Source organism: Triplophysa dalaica, chromosome 21 (genome assembly GCF_015846415.1).
Source record: "Triplophysa dalaica isolate WHDGS20190420 chromosome 21, ASM1584641v1, whole genome shotgun sequence".
Lineage (NCBI taxonomy): Eukaryota > Metazoa > Chordata > Actinopteri > Cypriniformes > Nemacheilidae > Triplophysa > Triplophysa dalaica.
Window position 1 is genome coordinate 3970540 of NC_079562.1, and position 22426 is coordinate 3992965.

The window sequence follows — 22426 nt, forward strand, 5'->3', positions numbered from 1 at the left end:
AAACAAGGGTGAGTGGGGCACAAACTAACACAGGGATTATTGTAACGCAAACCCTGTCAATTTCAATTGTACAATAATAAAGAATTGAACACAATGTCTATTCCATTAAACAAATCGAACACATATTAACTTATTTATTGCAATATCAGCGGAAATAATTGACAATTATGATTTTTGTCATAAATTCATAACTGTGCTGCATGTTCTCTCATATCAATACGTATGTATCCTTGCATAAAACACTGGTTAGATTAGGGGTGGATATACTGTATATCTAGCATCTGACAATGGGGCATCATTGCCTACCATAGTAGAAAATAAATAAAGGTATAAAGGTTCCCCAGAACTGTTTGCTTCCCTAAATTCCTCAACATGTATTGTTATGTTCAATAGAAGAAAAACGTGATGTAGTCTTTTTTTCTACTATGATGTCACAGACTTGTCAGTTGCAAACATTCTTCAAAATATCTTTCTTTTTGTACAACAGAGCAATGAAATTGACAAAGGTTGGAATCAACTTGAGGGTAAATTATGACATTTTGGGGTGGCGTATCCCTTTAACAAAATATGTCAACCCATTACTGGTTTAGCACAAATACGACTTTAGTCTCTTTAAAGGAACTGATTATTCCTGTTTTGAAACTGTCAAAATGGATGTGTGGTATAGCTACTTGATATTTAACAAACACATAATACAAACACAAAAAGAAATAACCAGAATCGTCACTATTCTTACTGAATACAAGGAACTGTTCATTTCTCTTTTTAACTGTATAATGACCACCTGGGAAGTACAGTTCTTTGCTTTTGCATTGTGTTATACTTTAACCTATTATATTCTCCTGTGAATCTTTTATGTTTTTACAATAAACACCTAAAAATACACAACATAAAAAATCCCATGTTACTTTAAGCTATAATGCTAGCCTGCAAAAAAAACACATTCATCAATAAGTACAGTTAAACTTATGTTTATTTTGCATTACTTTTTCAGAAATACAATAGTAAATTTCATATTGGAAAGGTATTGAAACAATGTTTGAAAAATTACCCTCGGTTAACCTGAAAGAGTATCTAATTACACTGCGTTACATTGACAATAAAAGAGCATCCACATTTATTTACCCTCACAAAACCCCCTACAAGAGATCGAATCTCAGATCATGATGATGTAAAGAAGTGGTGCCAGTAGAAGGACCAAACTCTGGGTCATGCTCTGGCCTTCATTACACAGGTTGCCTGAACAACATTTAGGATCTGTAAAATTGCTGTAAAAAGATTGCAGTAAATCTTCCCACAGAGGTTTTTGCCAGCACATCCGTTTAGCGTCTAGTTTTGCAAATCTAAATGAGAAAGGCGAGCTATTTGGTTGACTTTAAAACAATACTATGAGAGGTTATCAACAAAATTACAATAACTAACATGTAACGCTGATGGACTGGATTTCTTCATCTACACAACCAAAGTAACTGAGCAGTCTGTATCATTGCAGGTTTCTCTCATCTGGGGAAGATGCGCCTGCAGCGATAAAGAGCCCTTTTTTACCATATTTTTTTTCAAACTTAATCTTGATTTGAGGTCCAAAAACAGAACAGCTTTTATTTAAGACATTTTGACAAGGGTTTTCATTACAAGAACTAAAACAGCCATGATGTCAGATTAATGTGAATTTCTCTATTTCTATGGCTTTAGATACACTATTTCGTCTTTTTATAATGAATGACATGTTGATGTGTTAAATTTAATCTAAAGACTATTTGTTAATTATGTTCAGTATAATTGTTTATAATAAGTAAAAGAACAAATATCCGGAACAACTGTTTAGGAGTTAAAATTATCATTTTGTGTTTGCCAGTCCAAATCAGTGTCTTGTGCCAGTTTATTGATAATACAGTCATAATAAATAACAACACATAAGGCCATAGACCCTCAGGTCTCCTGTAAATGCATCTAAAATTGCTTTAATTGTTTGCGCAGTCACAATTTTAAAGAACATTTTAAATTAACTTGGCATATGAATACATTTTTCAGCTTAGTTCTGAATTTAGGAGCAGAAAAAAAAAACATTAGTAGTGTCAACATGCAAAAACGTTGGAAAACCTGGTGTGAACAAATTTCCGTATCTCATTTCCATCTATGGAGAACATAAACTGTATGTCAAAGGTCCATCTAACACACAAATCTCTTATTCTTTTACCGTTTGGGAGCAATCATTATTTTAGCAGTTTTAATTGGTGTCACAGAAATAACACACTTCACCCTTGAATCATTCGTAAAAAATCATGTGCATTAACTATAGTAAGACTGTTTTGAAGGTATCTCTAAGTTGAGTGATCCACCTGAACCAGGTTTTTAAAATGTCCTCAATAGCAAAACACAGTCAGTCATTAAAATCTCAGATACATGCATTTGTGGTTCACATGGAGCCACATGCGTCTGCAACATTTGTCAGTCGAGTCTCGTAAGGTGCTTGTACATCTAATCCTTATAGAAATAAAGTCAGTTTGGTTATCATAGAAACACTTTAGTCCCCTAAACGTGTTGCACTTGGAATGTCACCTGTATAAAACAATAAACCACCTTTAAGCTATGTTGTGAGAAACTTCACCCTCTACTCATAAGATGAAATTTTAAGGCCAACTCCAATATTTCAGTAAAGGTACAGTTCACCCCTACATAAGAATTTGGTTGTCAATTACCTACCATCATGCTATTCCAAACCCGTATGAGTTTATTTGTTCTGTGGAACCCAAAAGATGTCTCAGTTACCAATTACTTGTATGAGAAAAAGCAGCATCGACATTCATCAATATTTCAAGGGTTTGACACAACATGAGGCCAAATAAATGCGGACAATTTTTCAGTGAACTATTCCTATACTTTTAAGTTGGAGAAGATACCAGAGTTGAAACAGTGGCAGGTCTAGTTTATAAATAAAAAAGCAGAAGCTATGCAGATTCAGTTCAGATTATGCAGCGTTCTGTGTATATTCATCAGGTTGTTAGTGCTAATTCTACTGTCTTTATTGTCTAGTTTAAAAGCAACCCTCGGCAGATACTACATTTTATAATGCGACACAATCTCAGCTTTAAAAGGGATAGTTTAACATTCTGTCATAGTAACTCACCCTCTTTTCATTTCAAACCTGTATCACTAACTTTCTTCTGCAGAAGAAGATATTTCAAAGACTGTTCGTTACCAAACAGCGGTGGTACCCATTCAGTTCTATAGCACAGACAAAACAAATACAAGACAATGGGTATATCTTCTCTTGTACTCTGCAGAAGAAGAAAAAATGTCATTTAGGTTTGAAAGACAAGTGGGTGAGTAAATAATGACAGAACCTTCATTTTTGGCTGAACTATCCCTCACACAGTTTCAGCCTGTAGGACAAGGAAGACAAACCGTCTCGATTATACCAATACTGCAACCAGCACGTGTAGCCCTCAAAACAGATATCAATCGTAAGAAATTACTTAATATCTCCCAGCATGCTTTAGCTACTTGATTAATTCATTGTTTTGTCCAGTTGTTAATTCACTCATTAATCAGTTCATTAATTTACCAATTTGTTCATTCATTTGTTCAAGTATGACAGCACAAGTTGCTCTTCAGACCGTCTGGGCTCAGTGATTTACTAGTGTTTCTGATGATCCACTTAAGGCCCAAACCGAATCAGTAAGTTAAGGGACTGAGTATGAACAGACGATCTTCCTCCTTTCTGATCCACTTCAGCAGTTTAGGGACCGCAGATACAGCCAGTGCTTTTGTTCCCAGAGGACTGAAGCAGAGGTAGAGCTCAAAGCCACTTGTTACCTACAGAAGACAAGGGTTTGATGAATCAATCAAGTATGAAACACTCACCTTTATGTTCTTATTACAAAAATGAATAAATTACAAAAACTTAGTTTTTTTGGTGAACTATTACTATATGGATTTAAAAGTACCATAATAGAAAACGCTTTTGCTATAGTGCCTATTCATGGAATCAGAATCTTATCAAACATTTCCATACAAAACGAGAAATCATTATCGTGTGTAAATGGCAACTTAATTGTTTAATTCTTTTTTCTTTAAACACAAACAAAATCTCCTATCAATGAATCCAAGTCCATTGCACTTTACAATAGGCTCACCAAGGCATAAAGGTTTTCAGTTTCTCTGCAGCAGTACATGTAGCGCAGGGGGCGTGTGGGGTGATGCAGGCAGCTATGCAGGTTCTGGTACAATCCTATAAGCCTCTCGTGCTCCTCATCTGCCTGGTACGGCACTGGAAGGTCAGGGCTACAGGAAAGAACAGAAGAAATCATATTGAAAGGTTGAATGAAGCAATGACTGTTTACAAGGCTGCCGAGACGAAGCTGAGACAAAAAGAGACTTATATATATATATATCACTCTTTCTTCTGTAAAACTCAAAAGAATTCAATTTAAGTTTATTTATATAGCGCTTTTCACAATGTGCATTGTTCCAAAGCATTGTTCTAAAAGAAGATATTTTGAGAAATGTCTCAGAGTTGTTGTGACCATACAATGGAAGTCAATGGGGTCTACTTTTGTATAGTTATCCAATATTCTTCAGAATAAATTTTGCCCTCTGCAGAAGAAAGAAAGTCATATAGGTTTGGAATGACCTCATGACCATGAGTAAAGGATGAAAGAATTCAAATTTTCTAAATGTGACATTTCATTTTCTTATAAATTTTTGTACAATAAAACAGAAAAGGTGATTTCTTTGGTGTCAAAGCTGTTCAGTTGATTATTTGTGTAACTTTTATGATATCTTTAAAATCTTTTTTTGCTTAAAAACATATTACACCTTTAAGTTGCCATGTACACATGATAATTTTTTCTTGTTTTGTTTGAAGTTTATACATATAGATTTTTGAAGATTCTGATTTCATGACTAGGCATTAAAGCAAAAAGCGTTTTCTTTTATGGTTCTTTTAAATCCACACCCAAAAACAAAGTTTTTGTCATTTATTCGTTTTGAATTTATTACAAAAAGGTGAGTGATTCATACTTGATTTTAGGGGTTGTATAGAAAATTATGATAAAGACCATCTCTTGTACCTTGTGTAGAGCCCAGAGCTTTTTGATTTGTACACAAAATGCCGCAGCTCAGGGATGCCGACTTGAGAGACGGGATAACTTGGCATGTTCAGCGCCTCTTGCAGGGCTTGATAGGCACTGCGTTTGCGCAACCGCTCAAGGAACCTCGTCTTGCAATCTGCAAGATTAAAGAAGTCCTCACGGTCGGTGGACACCAGGATCAGACAGAGATCCGAGGCCGGCTCCAGATAGGAAATATGGGCATGAAAGAACCCTGCTGGGTTGAACTTGGGCAGACATATGGGCGTCCATCCCTCACCCTGTCTAAAAGCCGACGAGGATCCAACCAGGTTAAAGAGCAAGTGCAAGTCCATGTGATGCAGAAATTGGTCCTTTTTGCGCACCAGCGTAACCAGTCTGTTTCCTGCTAGCAGGATGGAGAACACTAGGTTCTTGGATTTAGCGGCCTGCAAGCTGGAGGAGACCACGTCACGGGCCGAGCCGGCCAGAGGAAGGCACATCACAGCGCTGAGCAGCAGGCCTGGATCTCGATCAAGGAGCTGCAAGAGGCTGTCGGTGAGGTGCTCGGACCCGGCCAGCAGGCGACGAAGGTCGTAACTTTGCCTGTGCTGAAAGACATGGTTGAGTTGTGTGATGGTAAGCAGGCTCACGATCTGGAAGTAGACATACTGAAGTTCTCGCGTCAGCTCGCGGTCGGAGCAGCTCGTGCGGGAGACTCCGACCAGGATGAGGGGACTCTTGCGCAAGAACACCACCCTGTAGCCATCTGAAAAGTACATTAAAATAATACAACATTTCCATTTTCGAAACTTTTAATTCAGACTAAAAACATAACAAATACATCATCTGCATCTCACCTGCATGAATGGAGCGAATGATGTTCTTTTTATCTTCCAAGAAGGACATGAGCAACATCATGACTCCCATGATGCTGGAGAGCGCCTCCTCTGTGCCGTAGCGAGTGTAGATGGGTTTCCCCGCCTCGCTCAGCACGAACAAATGCTTCCTGTGACTCCGCCATGTTTCGCTCGTCACGTCCTCGTCTTTCGCCTTGTTGGTGCGCCGCACCTGCTTCGTCTCCTCCTCCCGTTCAGGCTCTGAGCTTCCTTCCCGCTCTTCCTCACCTTCTTCGAGAACCTCTTCCTGAGCATTCCTCGCCTCCAGCTTCATCAGACACCGCCGGGGCTGAGCCGCCCGTCTCTGCTGACGGTCTTCATCAGTGTTGGGTTCACCTTCAGCTGTTAGGTCCTCAAAAGACTGGGCATGAACAAACATGGCACCCTCTTGACCAGCCCCTGTTAAGGCAGGCGAGACACATGAGCGATGGGGAGATAGAGTGACAGAGCATTAGATTCCGTGCTTTTAAATATTCAGTTTATTTCAGAATAAACATATAAAAGTATATAATCATTATCAAATGTAGGTCTTCCACAATTATAACTGCAAATATGTACGATTGATGGATATACTATATGATATATATATGATAATACTTTACATTTTAACTGTCATTATGAAACCTGTCCGTGCGGAGACAAAACCTCAACTTCTGTATAAAACCACTTACAACACAATTTGCACTAGTTACTTTCACTACACTAGCAGTCAAATAACAGGGCCTCGTGTGTAAAACTTTTAATAGATTTTATTTTTCAAGTGTGCATATGCACTGTCAAGTATCGATATGGTGAGTACATACGTAGAGTCAATGTGTTTTTGGTACCACTTATAATAAGATGCTATTAGTTCACACATTAGTAAATTCATTAGCTAACATTAGCCAACAATACACAATTTTCGGCATTTATTAATCCTTGTTAATGTTAGTTCATGTCAATACAGTTATTCATGTTAGTTCATGGTGCATTAACTAATGTAACAGTGACAACGTTTGATTTTAATAATGCAATGCTGAAATTAACATGGATTAACACTAATTTAAGATGATTAAATGGCACACATGTAAGTATGGCTCCGTGCATGACTAAGCAACAAGGTGTGGTCTGTTGGCAAGATTATGAGCCATATATGTCCTATAAAATATGATAACAATTGTAGCAGACTCACTTAATTATTTTAAGTAAATAAATAATATAATTCTAGACAAACCACCCACAGTTTGTATTTAAGCACCACACAGACAGCTGTATGATTGAGTGAAACTTACCTGGCTCTGTCCCCTCCACCAGGCCAGGGGTCGGACTGTCCGACCGATCTTTTTGGAGTCGATCTACAGGTGCAAGGTTGCCATTTTTAACTTCCCAGGATGCACCCTTATTGTGGACATCTGCTGCCATTCTGAATCATTGGACAAAGACAAACCCAGCAGAAGAAAGGGCAAACAGTGTTACCAGACAGTGCCAGGGACGAGCATCACTGCATGAGCCCTACAGAAATAGAACAGTAAAGAGGCTAAATGTTATAAGCCTGTCCTGAAGAACCCACAGCAGAATTGATAAAGTTTTAACCAGGAACTGAAATTAAAGCCTGTGGTGTGAACGTCTGTTGGAAATGAAAGTAAAGTTAAGAGAACCGTTTTCAATAATATAAATTGAGTCCTATATGTTAATGCCGAACTCTTCAAGCCAATGATAATTCTAGCTATAGAATCAACTTGACTAAAATACATCCAAGGTAGGACAAGGGATAAGAATACATTATTTGGGATATTTTTGGTCCCAAGCCTAGTTAATTTCTGATCCTGATTTGCATCATCTTATAAATCTGAAAGCTTCTCACTTTGTGAACAAAACGCATTACGATTTAACGACGCGTTTCATTTATACAACTCAAAACGTTAATGTTGGTGTATTTTATAATAAGTGTGCAAACTGGTCCTGCTAACGCAATAGCCATAATGCTAGTCAATGACAAACTGTTAAATTTCCTTTTTGAACATCTGTTTCGGCTAACTTCACCTCCAAAATATGATATACTTTAGGTTTAAATTCCTAATAAAATAATTACACGTTTGCCATACCTCCAACTGTCCTCATCCAAATCAACGTACGGTGACTTCTACTAGGTCAAAAATCAACTCAAAACTGTCAAACAGTTCATCGTATGATTACTGGGAAATGTAGTTTCACTAACCCCTAAAATGAAGTTCTTTGAAATGTAAATACGTTACCCATCTCAGTGTCAAATGCATCTATTTTTTTAATCAAATTTGTGAACAACCTTGAAACACCGTCGACGTACCTTTTGTTGTAGTTTATAAGAGGTTTATTTGAAGCCGATGTATTAGTAAGTTTCTCGCTCAAAGTCGCATGTTTATGACGCAGCATCAGGGGCGGAGTCATTACGTTTGAACTAAGCGCGGCGCTTCGCCGGACCCGTGAGCATCAAGTATAAACATGAATTTGGAGTTTTATTAAACATTTGTGTGTGCATAAAACATCTCGATCGTTTACATATCAGCTGGGTAAGTAGAAACATCGTTTAAAATATAACTCGAATAACTGGTAGTAGGCTACAGAGGTAAACTAAACTCCATTATCTTTGCTACCAATGCACGTCAAAAATACACAAAACGAAATGATTTGACATAAATGTGTACACCTAATATAGTTCATCGTTTTAGATCAACGATGCCCATTCGAGCCTACTGCACCATCTGTTCGGATTACTTCGATAACACCAAAGATGTGGCTGCAATTCACTGTGGTCACACTTTTCATTATGCCTGGTGAGTATTGCCATTGCCACCCGATGGACTTTTTGTTTGAGTACTTTATTGATAACATATCATAATGTTACATCTTTTTCAATTGTTTTTAAACATAAACAAAATCTATTACATAAACTTATGGTAATGGTTGCATAATTATGAATCTGTAAGACATGGTTGTTAATGATACATTTCTACAAAAAATAGTCTTCTTCAGTGGTTCCAGTCAGCTCCAAGCAAAACCTGCCCGCAATGCAGAAAACAGGTTAACCGTCTTCTTTTTTGTGATCTTATTGATTTGTTCCTCAAAATGATTAAATGAAGGCCTTCAATTACATTGGATTCTCTCTGTTTTCAGGTCAGCACAAGACACATCATCAACAAGCTCTTCTTTGACATAGCACCAGAAGATGATTCTACTTCGGTAGACCCAGAAAGTTTACAGGTGATAAACCCCTCCCATTTCTTCTATTCTGTTCTATTCAAACTGCCCCTTTAGCGTCAAATTGACACTGTTGACTGTGTTTTATTGTTTTGATTTCAGAATGACATGGCCAGAATGAAAGCAATGCTGTGTGAAAAAGGTAAAACAGAAACATAAAAACATAAAAGTATTCGTGATGCTTGATATAGACTGACTATATCAGTCTCAGCCATTTTAAATGAGGCTAATAATGGAATATCTACCATTATATTGTGGCTTTTGATGAAATACAATGTTTTAATTCATGATTTTGCTTGTAGCATGTACATAGGAGTTTAACAGTAAATTGTTATTGTATTTAAAGAAACAGACAAGCCTTTTTTAATTACAGTTTTTCTCAATTGCTTTGGCACAATTTTCGCAACAGTCTTAACATTCTCTAAACTGTGAGTGCAAATGTCACAACTGCTTGCTGGAACTTTAGAACTTTATTGCATTTCTGCAAAATGAAGTTACTCACCCAAAACATTTAATTCATGCTTCAAAACCTAGTTATCTTGTCAGTAATTTGGCCAAGGCCACCAAAATATAAAGTACTTTTGTCATCGTGTGAGCCACACTGGTCAAAATGTTTAGTTGTTTTTTCACCATGACAGTCACCCATGGAAATAAAGGTTTCATAAAAAAAAATTGAGAAGAGTCAATAGTACATAGAAAAAAAAAGTAAATGAACATTTCGATTTATTCAGTACATTTATGTTTGTATGTGAATTACATGTAAACTGAAATCTTGCTTGTCCAATTAATGTACATTTCATATTTCTTACGGTATGTTACAACAAAAATACAATAGTAAATAACTACAAAATAACCTCCATGAAAAACTAATTATTCTTGTCGGACATCCTGTCACTCTTGTTGGTCAGGCCAAAGATTTTCATCAACATCACATGGTATGTTTTCCATTGTCATGCACCGGGGAAAAAATCTCCTTGAATGCCGCACCCATCCCCTGCAATGATCAGCTGTGATGTCCTCACATGCAGCATTCATGGCATCCAACAGACACATCTGATCTTGTGGTCTATGATCATATACTTTCAACCTCCAAGCAGAAAAAAACTCTTCTATTGGGTTTAGGAATGGAGAGTATGGTGGAAGGAACTCCACTGTTATCCTTTCATGTTAATTGTTCAGAGATCTGATCTTATTGTTTCGGAAAATACAATTTTCATTTGAGAATTGAGCCAAAGCAATTGAGAAAAACTGTAAAAGGGACACTTCTATACTCGACATTATATAGGATTGCACATAGCCAGAAACAATGTGTAGTATAATGCAATGTAAGTTGCTTAATAAAAGCGTATGCCAAATGCATTAATCTAAATGTATATTATTGAATCCCTATATTCACACTTCAATAGTTTCTAATCATTCTGTCTGTTTGCATGTGTTTTGTATTTCAGAGAAAGAATGGAGGGATAAACAGAAGTCGGTAGACACCCTAAAAGAGACAATTGAGAGGCAGAAGAAAGACCTGGACAAACTCAGGAAAGACATTGGAGACAAAGAGATGTTGTGTTCTGTTCTCCGGGTATGTCTCTTTCAGCTCTATTGCTTCTATATCTGTTAGCCCAAGCTCTTGAATGCACTACACAAACTCATACACACAATATTTATCGCAAATGTTGTCTATTGTGTGAAATCTTTAGAAACAGATGAATTTCTTGGACAGTCAGAAGAATGAAGGTCAGGCAGCCAAGGAAGAAGCCAAACGCCTCCGAGTCAAAATGAAAACCTATGAGAGGTACATCAGCATGTGCCTACGACAGGATTTTGTCTTTTTATGTGTGTGTGACTGGTTGTTACAAATGCCGTGTTTAGTTTGTTCACATGTTTTGTGCGATTCTGTCCCGTAGTTTAGATGCGGTCTTACAGGGTCAGAGGTCAGAGGTGGAGGCCATGATCACTGACATGGGTGTGGGTCAGTCGGCAGTTGAGCAGCTGTCTATATACTGCATCTCACTTAAAAAGTAAGATCATCGGTCAACCAAAACACACATCTCATTGTTGAATGTTTTGGTATTTCGCATGGTCATGCCATTTCCAACCTCATATGATTCACTTCCTCTAACCTATTCGAATCTGAATACAGATATATGCAAATACTATTATTTCCTGGTTAAGTTCCTTGGAACATCAATTGATGAAATGTTTGTATATGTTTGTTGTCGGTCACGTTGGATAAAAGCAGCTGATAGATTGACGTAAATGTAATATTCCGAGACAGCAGACAGAACCTTTATTCACACTTGTCTTTTTCCACAGGGAATATGACAACCTGAAGGGAAGTCTGAAGTCATCAAATGAGATGTGTGAAAAGTTGAAAAGGGAACTGATCTCCACTAATAGCAAGGTTTACTTCCTGTTTCTGAAAATGTCAATTAAAAATATATTTATTGAACCTTTATTAGCATCTGATTATTTATTTGTATCTCTGTTGTTTTTTTATTGCAGTTGCAGAAAGCCACATCAGAAACAAGCCGAGCAAATGATGACATGAGGGCGCTTCAGAAAGATCTGTCCAATGCAGACAAAGAGATTACTGTTAGAATTTTAATATATACAAACTTTCTTTAATATTGATTTGTTTTAGTTAAAAGTGACAATTCGTTATCCGATATCTGATATGAAAAGATGTTCTTGAATGGCAGGAGGGCAACAAAAAACACAATATCTTTTCATCAGCAGCCACTAGGGGGTGTAATTTGCCCTTATCGCAATGTTTCTCTTGACTGTTTTCTGAATTCCTGATCTGATTATTAATATTTTGACAGAGCTTAAAGAAGAAAGTAGAAATTCTTCAGCGGACATTAAGCACTCCCACCCGCACTAATGAGGCCATTAGTAGACTGGTGTTTGAAAGGTAAGAATCGTTTTCTCTGGTTGTACTCTTAAATCTAACCCTTGGCTAAACACTATATACTTAGAGCGATGAGAAACAATATTTTGTTCATTTTTTATTTCAGCCCAGCCCCTTTAGAGTTAAAGCGTCCAGGTCACGGTCAGCTTTCAGACTCTCAGGAAATCGACTTGAACCTGACCTTCGACATCAACACGCCTGAACAGGTGGAGAAGAAACTCATTCAGGTCCCATCTAAAAAGATGCGTCTCGACCCATCAGCGTGAGTTTTTACTCTGTGCTGTTATTTTTTTATATTATTTTTTGATTCTTATAAATTTTAACTTCTTGTTGTTTACATACAGATCCTCATCAACTAACTCCGAAAATACTCTCGGGCGTAACGTAAGTACTAAATGCAGATCTTTGAGAGGACTGTATTGGATTTTGTTGAAGGAGTAATGTGTCTGTGGATGTTTCTCGCAGAATGCTCGAGTCAAAGATGATGATGTGATGGGGCCCATGATAAGGAACTCTCTGCTCTTTAGAAAGAATGCATTTGGAAGCATGCTGGACCCAAGCAAATTTGGCACCGTGAGATTTTTCACATTTTCCTTTTCTGTTTTAATCTCCTTGCGAAAAACACATCATCACAGAAACCATGTATTGTTCCTCTATTTGTCAGGTAAGGACTGGATATGACGGACTTGGAGGGAGAGCTAAATTTATCCAGCCTGTATCCTTATGCTCTGAGAATTATTATATTGCAGAGGTTATTGAAGTTGTTTCAGGAATTCAACATCTTGTACGTCTCTTTCTCTGTAGTAATATTTCTTTAACTGCAGTATACCAGTCTCCTTTGTCTGAAATTCGTCCACTTGCCATGAAGCCTAAGAGGAAGAAGGTGACCAGGCCTGTTACAAACAAACCCACATCCACCCTGACCACGCTGGACAGTTTCTTGGAGTAAAACAGTTCCTTTTAGACAGTGTCCTTGCTTGTTAAACTCCAAGGACCCATGAGACCTCATGGATTATTGTGTGCGAGATTGCTGTACTGATCATTTCTGAGAAATGTCCAATACAAGGTGCTGTTGTTCTTGGGAAGCCACAAGCTTTTAACTGTAGCTAGATTTAAATATCATGTGCTTTTGTGTATATTTGTGTGTCATTGTTTTTTTAAGCTCTTCTTTGTTAGACACGGGCTCAATGGTGCCACTAGGTAGTGAGTGCCTTTAGGTTTGTCTTAGAAAACCAATTATACAGTTTTATTTATTAACCACCAATGACGCTGGCACTGCAAAATTAGCTTTTCTGTTTGTGGAGTTTAAAGCGACTTTATCATAGCATAGCCATTTCCTATATGTTTTGGTCTTGCTTTGAGTGATTTTCCCGTAATGTATGAACTTTTTTGTGTTTTTGCGTGTGTTTCTCAATGTGTTTTGTCTCTGTACAGATGTATATAATTTGATTTAAACAATAAACATGTTTTCACTGGTTTTGACAGCTTCGTCTTTGGTCATTTCTTTATTAATAGATAAGGTAAGATAAATAACAGCAAAGAAAAACTTTACTTGATTATAAGGACTTTAACCGCATGCTTTTTGACTGAGGAGGTCTTATTTTAAATTAATTGCTGTTCACTGTTACAGCCAGCAGGGGGAGCCAAGATTCCTCCAATCAATTTAAATCATATTAAATCAATAATAGAAATATAAAAACATTGATAAATCGATTAAATAAATGTATGATAAAAATACACCAATAAGCGTACAAATAATAATTGCGTAACAATGTATTTTTTGATGTAATCCATTAATTAAAAGCACTGACAAACCAAATTTCCTATTTTTCACAAAATGATTTTTCTTCTATTCAGCATTGCGTTATTAATATAAAGCCAAAGCTTAAAGGTCACAGTAATGATGCAGTGATGTCCTGTGGAGAATAATTGAATGCTCCTCTGTAGTTCTGGCACTCCAACATCATTACATGCCCGTAAGCCTCTTGTGTAGCCTCGAGGTGAAATAGGCTTGTATGTTGGTGGACTACCAACTGAATGATGTTCATACTCGGGAAGGATTTTATTATGCAGAAGCTCATGGGATTTATTCACTGAATACAAAGGGAATCTATTCTCGATGGCATAATTACAGATCTTGAAAGCCTCCCGACGTAATTATGTCACAGAGGTTATTTTTCCTCAAAGCCTCTCATGGTGCTGAGGACCCATCGTTCTGTTAGAGGTACACAACAGATAGCATTGACCACAAATTTAACTCATGAGTTTCAGTCTCTCTCTCTCTCCTTCTCTCTTGCTCTCTCTTAAAATTTCCAATAAAGAGCTAAATTAATGAAATACATTTTCCTTCAAAATTTGACCAACAGTAGCCATGTTTAATAACATAGTTTCTTTCCATCCATCCATTTTCCATTCATCGTGGTAAGTTTGAAGTGAAAATGTGTGAACGTTTTAAACTTTTGTCTTCCCCACACAACGTTCCCTCTTAGAACAAGTTCTCTGTGAACTCACTTTATAAGAACCAGCTGGGTTGACTCGTGGTCTGTAATTGTTTTCATTAGGTTAATAAAGCTATGGGAGATAAGATACGGGGTCTTTTTATGGACCACAAGGCTCATGGGAAAGCAGATCTGGCAGGAAGCGATGCATGTGAACCAGTCCTACAAGAAAAATGTGTACATAATTATTCAAACTGATCAGCTCCCCTGACCTACTGGTCTCTTCTTAATGCCTTGACCTTCTAACAACACTTAGATAAAGGATTCAGACGAAATTTGTGAGGCTTTTCCCAATATTTACTGTCATATTTGCTAATGAGTTAAGTTGCTCTGGCCATGACAGTTTCCTGTCCAGGGCTGCAGCTGGTGCAGTAATATAAACATCTGCAGCTGATTTGGTCGTCTTATTCCTCTGGGCTGTTTTAAAGCAGAGTTAGGAGTGTTTATATAAAGCCTTTGGGGGAACGGACGGCCAGACGAGCATGTGAACCACAGTGAACGGACAGTGCCAAAACAGAAGAGCGTCTCTGCTAACCCCCAAAATCTCACAACATCCTCCTCTCTAACATGTCTGTATATATCTGAAATGAGATCTGATGTGGGGTTGGGTTTTGACTTTGCCGAGATCTTGTCTGATCTGAACAAATCTTTTATCACCCTTGACTCCAGCGGGATGCTTAACAAGTGTTATAAGTCAGAGGGATTTCAGGGAACTCACAAGAGTTTCCTGCCTTTAATAACAGCTCTTGCTACACTCAGACTCAAGTTGCATCATCTCTGTTGCAAAAAAGTGTAGTTAGGGATGTGTGCCTCTCCTCTAAAAAGAAGGATTTAAAAATTCGGGAAAAGATATTTAGCTGAGGAAACTATGCTTGGTTTTCAGGCATGTTTTCAGGCATGCATCTAAAAACATTTTTGCATGTTTTTAGATGTTTGGGGTGGTCCGTCCACAGGTCACAATGAAAGTCTGTTCGGTAGATGCCAGGGTTCCAGGACATTGGTTTATGAACACTACAGTTGCTAAGGTGTTCTCAGGGGTTTTAGTGTGTTCCCATGCAATTGCAAAGACGTTCTGGATGGATGCTAGGGTGTTTTGTATTTAAAAAACAATTGCAACAGCGTGGCAGTCTGATGATAGGGGGCAGTATATGTATGTTGTTAAACTGAAAAACTTAAAACCGAAAGTTAAAGGCAGAGACTCCAATTGCCAAACATGAGAATTTTTATCATTTGGGATACACATACATTAATCATTTTAAAATGATATCCAGAGTGATTTTCCGTGTTCAAAAAGCCCTCCAAGGAACAATCTCCATCAATATCCGAGTGTGTCTGTTTTTTAAATAAGCAGCACTTTCTCATGAGATAAAACCTCTGTATGGGGGCGACAAGAAAAGCAAACAGAAAAAAACAAAACAAAAAGGGCAGTGTGAACGTTTCGCTCACTGTTCTCTTTCTCCAGTCGGACTTCATCTATTCATGGACGGTCAACACATCAGTCAGAATCTCACATCCCGTGTCAGTTTATTTTTATCATGGGAGGAGAGAATAAACTCTATTTAGAAAGAAGCACAACAGGAAAGACTCCCATTGAGCTACTTGGAAATAAAATGATTTGTTCTGAATTCAGCATCATATGGTGGATGTGCATGTTTGTTGTGGACACTAGCATCTCTTGTATAGGGCTATTGTAATCTCGAGAGAAGATCTATTCCCTCCATGTCACTGGCACAGTTGTTGTCCCATTAGTGAAAATATCTTTTTAAATGTTACACTGTATATTGGGGATGATGAAGTCAACAGGTGTTATTAACACAAATCCAGTCATATATTGATGCATTTCTATTACATTATTTAAAGCCAGATTTTTAGATTTGGAAATACCAACAAGTCGAGTAAATTAGGGTGTTATTTGGGTTGTTGTACGATATGTTACCCCCAAATAGAGAACGGTGTAAAACAATTCTCATGAAAAAACAGGACATTGAAATAAAGACAAATATGGAGCAAACATTTTAAATGGGTTCTACAAAAACATTTCAGGAAATATGCACACATTTAAAGCTTTTGTTTTCCTTAATAATACAAAAATGTTGAAGTTTCTAAAAATGACAAACCAAAATGAAAAATTGCATTTGTTTAACTACATTGAATTATTCTTAACAATCCTAAGTGGTTTATGAATAAAACATGTTAAAATAAAAATAAGAAATAGGTAAATAAAATATATAATCGAGTGCATTACTTTCCTTTTCTTTGAAGTCCTTTTTAACTCACAGGTCAGGACGGCCCTGTTTATCAGTTAAAGTCACACCCAGGTAAACGCTCTGATCTGAGTAGAGCCTCTCGTGTTGAGTCATCAGACAAGCTGAGCTGTTCTCAGATCAGTCTCAGATCACGATTAAATGTCAAAGGTCATGTGTAAGCTGTGCTGACCATTACTCACCCACTGCCGATGACACAGTTTTCTGTTATATTTTGTCCTGGATGTCTTGTGATGATTTCTTTAATGCTTTGACCTTTACCTGAGATAATGCTTATGTTTATTTAACTGATCTTGGCTTTTGTCAAAAGGTCAGAACAAAGACAACTTTCCTGCAAAACAGACGGTAAAAACAGTTCATGCAAATTAATTGATGTGGGCAGTACAAGAAAAATGAAAGCTTCTTATTCAGATTAATTTTCAAAGCTGTTCTGAGGCGCTATTGAAAAATATTCACAGGTCTATTCGTCCCACAATATATTTCTGACTAATACAACCCATCTTCTGAAGTGAAAAGGTTTTGGAAAGTCTGTCCCAACTCATACCAACAAGTTGACCATCTTCTGTACTGCACCAATTGTGGTTACTCCTAAAAAGGCACAAGGCTATGGCCTTTTGGGTTTCTTCTTCACCTCACATCTCTCACCTGACCAGATCCATGTTTGAACCTGTCGTCTTGATGACATGACAGACAGTTTCGCAATTAAGTCAAAAACAGGTTTACTGTAAATCATATGACGAATAAGTCTGGCTATTTCATCAGGTTGTGTTATAGGTTTTGTAAAGTGATATTGGAAATGAATCCAGGTATCTGTCTCACATTTTGGGCAGTGTGGAGGTGTTCATCACAGACAGGAATGAGGAAAGAGTAGAGTAAGTGTGCTTTTACTCAGATCCTCAGTGCTTGACAAATGTGAAAGTAGTGAAGTTAATATTTTTATTTTGTTAGTTACTTTGAACATGCTATAGAAAACAACAATTTTATATTTATTTGCAACATTTGTAAATCACAACATAATTCCCACAGCCGCTTTTGTGTTATTTCAGAATAAACTTCTTCCTAGTGGAACATTCTTCCTAACTCGGTCCGGTCAACCACATCTCTCACAACATTCAAACAACTACTTAAAATCTATTCTGTGAACCCTTGACAGGCAAATAAAAAAACCTCCCTCTCTCTTTCTCTCAACAGGTATTGTTCTGGCTTTTGTGGAAACTAGTAACTTGGTATTTGCACATATTGTATTATTTCTCCTGCATGACATATTGAACTGTCAGTAAGTCGCTATGGATAGAAGCGTCTGCTAAATGACTAAATGGAAATGTTACAAGGCCTGCATATTTAGCCTTCTTGGGTTCTTCCTCTTCGTTAATTCGGTCTTCCAAGGGGACAGTCAGTTCTATCAAAACCATTTGCTTTAGACTCCGGTGTTAATACCATATGCAGGCTGACTTTCCAGGGAGGACGGATTTGTCAATAGCTTTAAACTAGGCTGTCAGGTCACTCTTGGTTTGCTGTAAAGAAACTGCGTCCTTCAGATCGGCTTCTCTGTCAACGATGGAATCTAGATCCCTCCCATAGTGAAGTGTAACTGGTCTGCCACTCTCCCCATCTTCAGGACAAGAGACAGAGCCTTGGCTAGTTTAAAACTCATCCTTACCCATGAGCTTTTCCAGCCCATCTGCACCAGGGAACTGATGGTGCTGTCACTGAGAGGTCATCCATGAATGCTCTTGTTGCCGAGGAACAGATCTAGACTTGGGGCTTCAACATTACGATCATATTCATGGCCAAAGAGAACAGTGGAACAGAGATTGCACAGCCAGTGATTATACCCTTCTCCAGCCGCTGCCAGGCAGATGTTAATAATCCCGAAGAGACTCGCAACCTCACTTTAATAATCCAGAATGATACTTCTGATCTTCTCTGGAATAGGATGCTTTATTAGTGCTATTTCGACAAGCTTGTGTGGATCTAACCAGAGTGATGCTAGGTCTCCTTTACTTTCCCTTGCCTCCCGAATCAGCTGTGACACTACCCCTATGACTCCCTCTATCTCCCTCTCAAACACACAATACAGAAAATTGCTGTTTAAAAGGTTTCTCTTGTCTTGCCTTTCTATATTTCAGTCCATTACACATGACTCTAAAATCAAATTGTTAGGTGTTTTTAACATCTAAAGGATATGAGGTAAGAGGAGGGGGCGTCCGGCAAAAACATCATTCCCACATTTTCTGAAGAACCCCTTGAATGCAGTCTTCACCCTGCGGTTAGATGACACCACAGTCTTTCTGTTCTTTGAAACATCACACACACCCTTCAGCGGGAGTTTTATTTGAGTGGCGGTCCTATTGTTCAAAGCTCCTTTTACCCCACACTGAAGCCGATGTGCGAATCAGGGACTTAGCAGACGGGAGAGATGACGGACTGCATAGTAGATGCATGACTTCAGAGCGGAGGTGTGCGTTTGGCACATGTATCGCTGACCTCAGTACCTGCACAGGTAGCCAATGGGATTTAACAGGTGTCGGGTTTCCCAAAACACATAACAAAAGCCAGCAAATAGCCCCCTGTAGCTTTAGCAGCCTAGTCACTTCTATACTCATATACACACATCCATGCAAGGAGAATGACATCATCCACAACATGTCAGTCTCACAATTGAATGCATTTGTAGGTGTTGGAGGAATCATGCTATGTATTGTGAATTTTAAACCAAATTGTATAAAAAAATGAAGTCAAATGTTTTCTTTGAGAAAACAGAACAGATAAACAATGGTTTACATATATTATAATTCTGCCTTTATTTGCTCACTCTTGTAGACTTTCTCGGGAAACAAAAATAAGAAACTTAGAAATTCTCTTCTGCTTCATAAAAAGCAGCCAATGGGGACAGGTGCTGTTCAGTTTCAACAATGACTATGCCTAAATTAATATATAAATATTTTTCTTATAATGCACAACAATATGAATAAACTGCAGAATAACGACTATTCCCTGTAAACTTGTATTAACATCTTTTTCTGTAATTTTACAGTATTTAAAAATACGGTCAAATTCTGTTGTTTCGACATTTCACGTTGAACATTTCTAGAACAATTCTGTACATACAAGTGCACATATACATATTAAAAAACACCTTTTTGTTCTTTCGCACATGATGGTATTGTGTGACTTGAAATGTGAAGTGCTTATCTAAAAATGTATTTTATTATAGTACTGTCACATTCGAGGCACTCAGACTGTAAGTGTGCAGTCCAATAAAATCTGAAGCTGAAGGCAATTTAACTGGGGGAGATTAAAATGCACAAACGCACACACACAAACCTGTAAACATCAAATGGAGTGAAAAACAAGCACGTTCCACTCAGAACAGAAAAGAAGGTGGAAACACCACTCCTCTAATGACTTTATGTTAGCGTGTGTGTGTGCCTGTGCACACCTGCCCTGCAGCTATGAATTGTTTTGAACGAGGTTTGGCAAAAAGCCCCTCAGATTTTCATTCAGCATGAATCAGAGAGTGTGTGTGTGTGTGTGTGTGTGTGAAGGCTCGCGTGTCATGGTAAACAGGGAGCATTAGCGCTGACTGAACTCAGTTTCAGTGGAACAGTTTGAACATGCTGAAGAGAAACCACCCCCTCACGTCTTAATCTTTTCTGTCCACAGCATGTGAGGCATACAGTTTGCTGTTTATTGTGTCACAGGTTTCATAAGTAAGGACAGTCTGTAACCTACAGGGATAGTTCTCCCAAAAATGTATCATTCTGTCATCATTAACTCATCCACAAGTTGTTGCAAGCCTGTATGACTTTCATTGTTCTGTTGAACACAAAAGAAGGTATTTTGAAGAATGTGGGAAACCATTACAAACATTCTCTCAAATATCCTTCTTGTTTAAAGCAGAAAACCTATGCATATACAGGTTTGGAACAACCTAAGGATGAGTAAATGATGACAGAATTTTATTTTTTGGAAGGACCATCCCTTTAATTTCATATCCAATTAAAATTAATAATATTCAGAAGAAATGCATGCTAACATTTCCCGAGAACATGACTGCTTCTCTGTAAAAACATATAGCCTTCCTTGCAAGTCCGTTGAGAAAGTCTTCATGATATTCCTGTTTCTAGATTCGATCCCTTTAATGCATTTTTTTTCTTATTGCCTTCAGGAAATAAATAACAAAAAGCATTTGAATATCAGATATAATATTAGTGATCTCTGGGTTTTAAAAAGCACTTCTTATGAGTTTTCCTAATACCTCAGTTGTTTCTCTATAGAAAGAATAAGAATAATTAAAGAAAGATTAAGTAGATAAGTGTGCTCCTGTTTGTTACAATATTGAGGCACAAATATCTGCAAACAAAAGTCAATATTCAAAGAGATCTTAAGCATTTCCGAGTAAAATTAAATTTCTAATGAGAAAAACAGTGGGCGCGGCTTTCGTATTTTTCTGTGATTTGATTGGATGTATAAAAACAGCCGTTGCATTTTGAAATGGAACTGGTAGCAGACTGACAGTTTAAGGGGAGGAGTTAACGGATGCTCCGCCCAAGACTTCTAACACGTCATTTAAGATGGATAGTCATAACAGGAAGGAAGTGCATTTTCAGATTTTAACTTAATATTATGATGGCACACAAATGTTAAAAAGAGAAAGACCCAAATTGATAAACTATTTACAATAAACGCTGCAATATTTCATTAAAAAATCGGCATTGTAATTTTTTATTTCACTGGAACTTTAAGTGCAAAATTTGTGCGTGAAAGTAGAGCACCTTAAGTACATTGAGGTGTATTTCTATCTCACCTTACTTTTTTAAATCTAGGTGAGAAATTCTAGAAGAAACATCCGAAAGTTTTAATATCAAAGTAATATACTTACAAAAAATTCAATGATCTCTTTTAGGCTGTAAAAGAGCAATATTTGAGCTGTAAAAGTTTCTTTCTCATCACTTTAGCCAGCATCTTAACTACACTTAAAATGTCCTACTTCTGTCTACACACTAAACATCGACTGTCTTCTCTTCCCTGTAGAAGTAAAAAACGAGGGCGAGGTATCAACAGATATTCTGGCACGCTAACAAACAGCCGGTTAAAAACATTACTGTGATTAATCCGAGAGTAAACACACGCAGGCGGCTCATTATCTGTCTCACAGAGGGAATGTGACGACAGCCGAGTTCTGTTCAGTAAAGCTCAGCTTGAGGGGAATGAATGAAGGCCTCGCCGAGATGAATGGACGCTCATTTGTATTTAGTCATTATCTGCATGTCCGAACGAGAGAAAGCAAAGAAAGATAAAGTATCTTGGGTAGACTTCAGTCGTAGGGTGACAGACAGAATGCACAGGACTCAAATCTTCCGGGCGAGTTTTAGTTGTGGAACTTGGATGGAGATTACAGTGGACGGCCTCTTTCTGCTGTGGGAAGCAAATGTTGGGCCGTACAGAGATGTCAGATGGTCTGTCAGCTGGGTCGGCTGGGGTCCTGGCTGGCTAACGGCCCTCACAGGGAGGAAGCCGAGTGTGTGTGTGTGTGTGTATGAGCTCAAGACCTTGTTTCCTGCCTGTTTTA

At 37.8% G+C, this 22426-nt stretch overlaps 2 protein-coding genes across 5 annotated transcripts; one reads left to right on the top strand and one right to left on the bottom strand.

Moving 5' to 3' along the window:
• Positions 1-955: 955 nt before the first annotated feature.
• mon1a (MON1 secretory trafficking family member A) lies at positions 956-8341 on the bottom strand. Of its 4 annotated transcripts, none has more exons than XM_056735430.1 (6): positions 8274-8341; positions 7240-7459; positions 5930-6367; positions 5073-5838; positions 4137-4284; positions 956-3816 (listed from the first exon to the last, which is right to left on the bottom strand). In XM_056735430.1, exons 2-6 carry the CDS (start codon positions 7367-7369, stop codon positions 3676-3678), a joined length of 1623 nt encoding a protein of 540 aa, XP_056591408.1. In that variant the 5' UTR covers positions 7370-7459; positions 8274-8341; the 3' UTR covers positions 956-3675. The 4 variants fall into 4 exon arrangements, with proteins under 4 accessions (XP_056591408.1, XP_056591410.1, XP_056591407.1 ...); XM_056735432.1 differs by having other exon boundaries at positions 7240-7370; positions 8274-8322; XM_056735429.1 differs by lacking the exon at positions 8274-8341 and adding an exon at positions 8053-8125.
• Positions 8342-8376: 35 nt separating this feature from the next.
• On the top strand, positions 8377-13571 carry traip (TRAF-interacting protein). The gene is made up of 16 exons (XM_056734993.1): positions 8377-8496; positions 8656-8760; positions 8950-9007; positions 9101-9187; positions 9287-9326; positions 10633-10760; positions 10879-10973; positions 11086-11199; positions 11495-11582; positions 11684-11773; positions 12004-12092; positions 12196-12351; positions 12434-12473; positions 12555-12662; positions 12754-12804; positions 12922-13571. The coding sequence occupies exons 2-16, from the start codon at positions 8663-8665 to the stop codon at positions 13036-13038; spliced, it is 1359 nt and encodes a 452-aa protein (XP_056590971.1). The 5' UTR covers positions 8377-8496; positions 8656-8662; the 3' UTR covers positions 13039-13571.
• The last annotated feature ends 8855 nt before the right edge of the window (positions 13572-22426 follow it).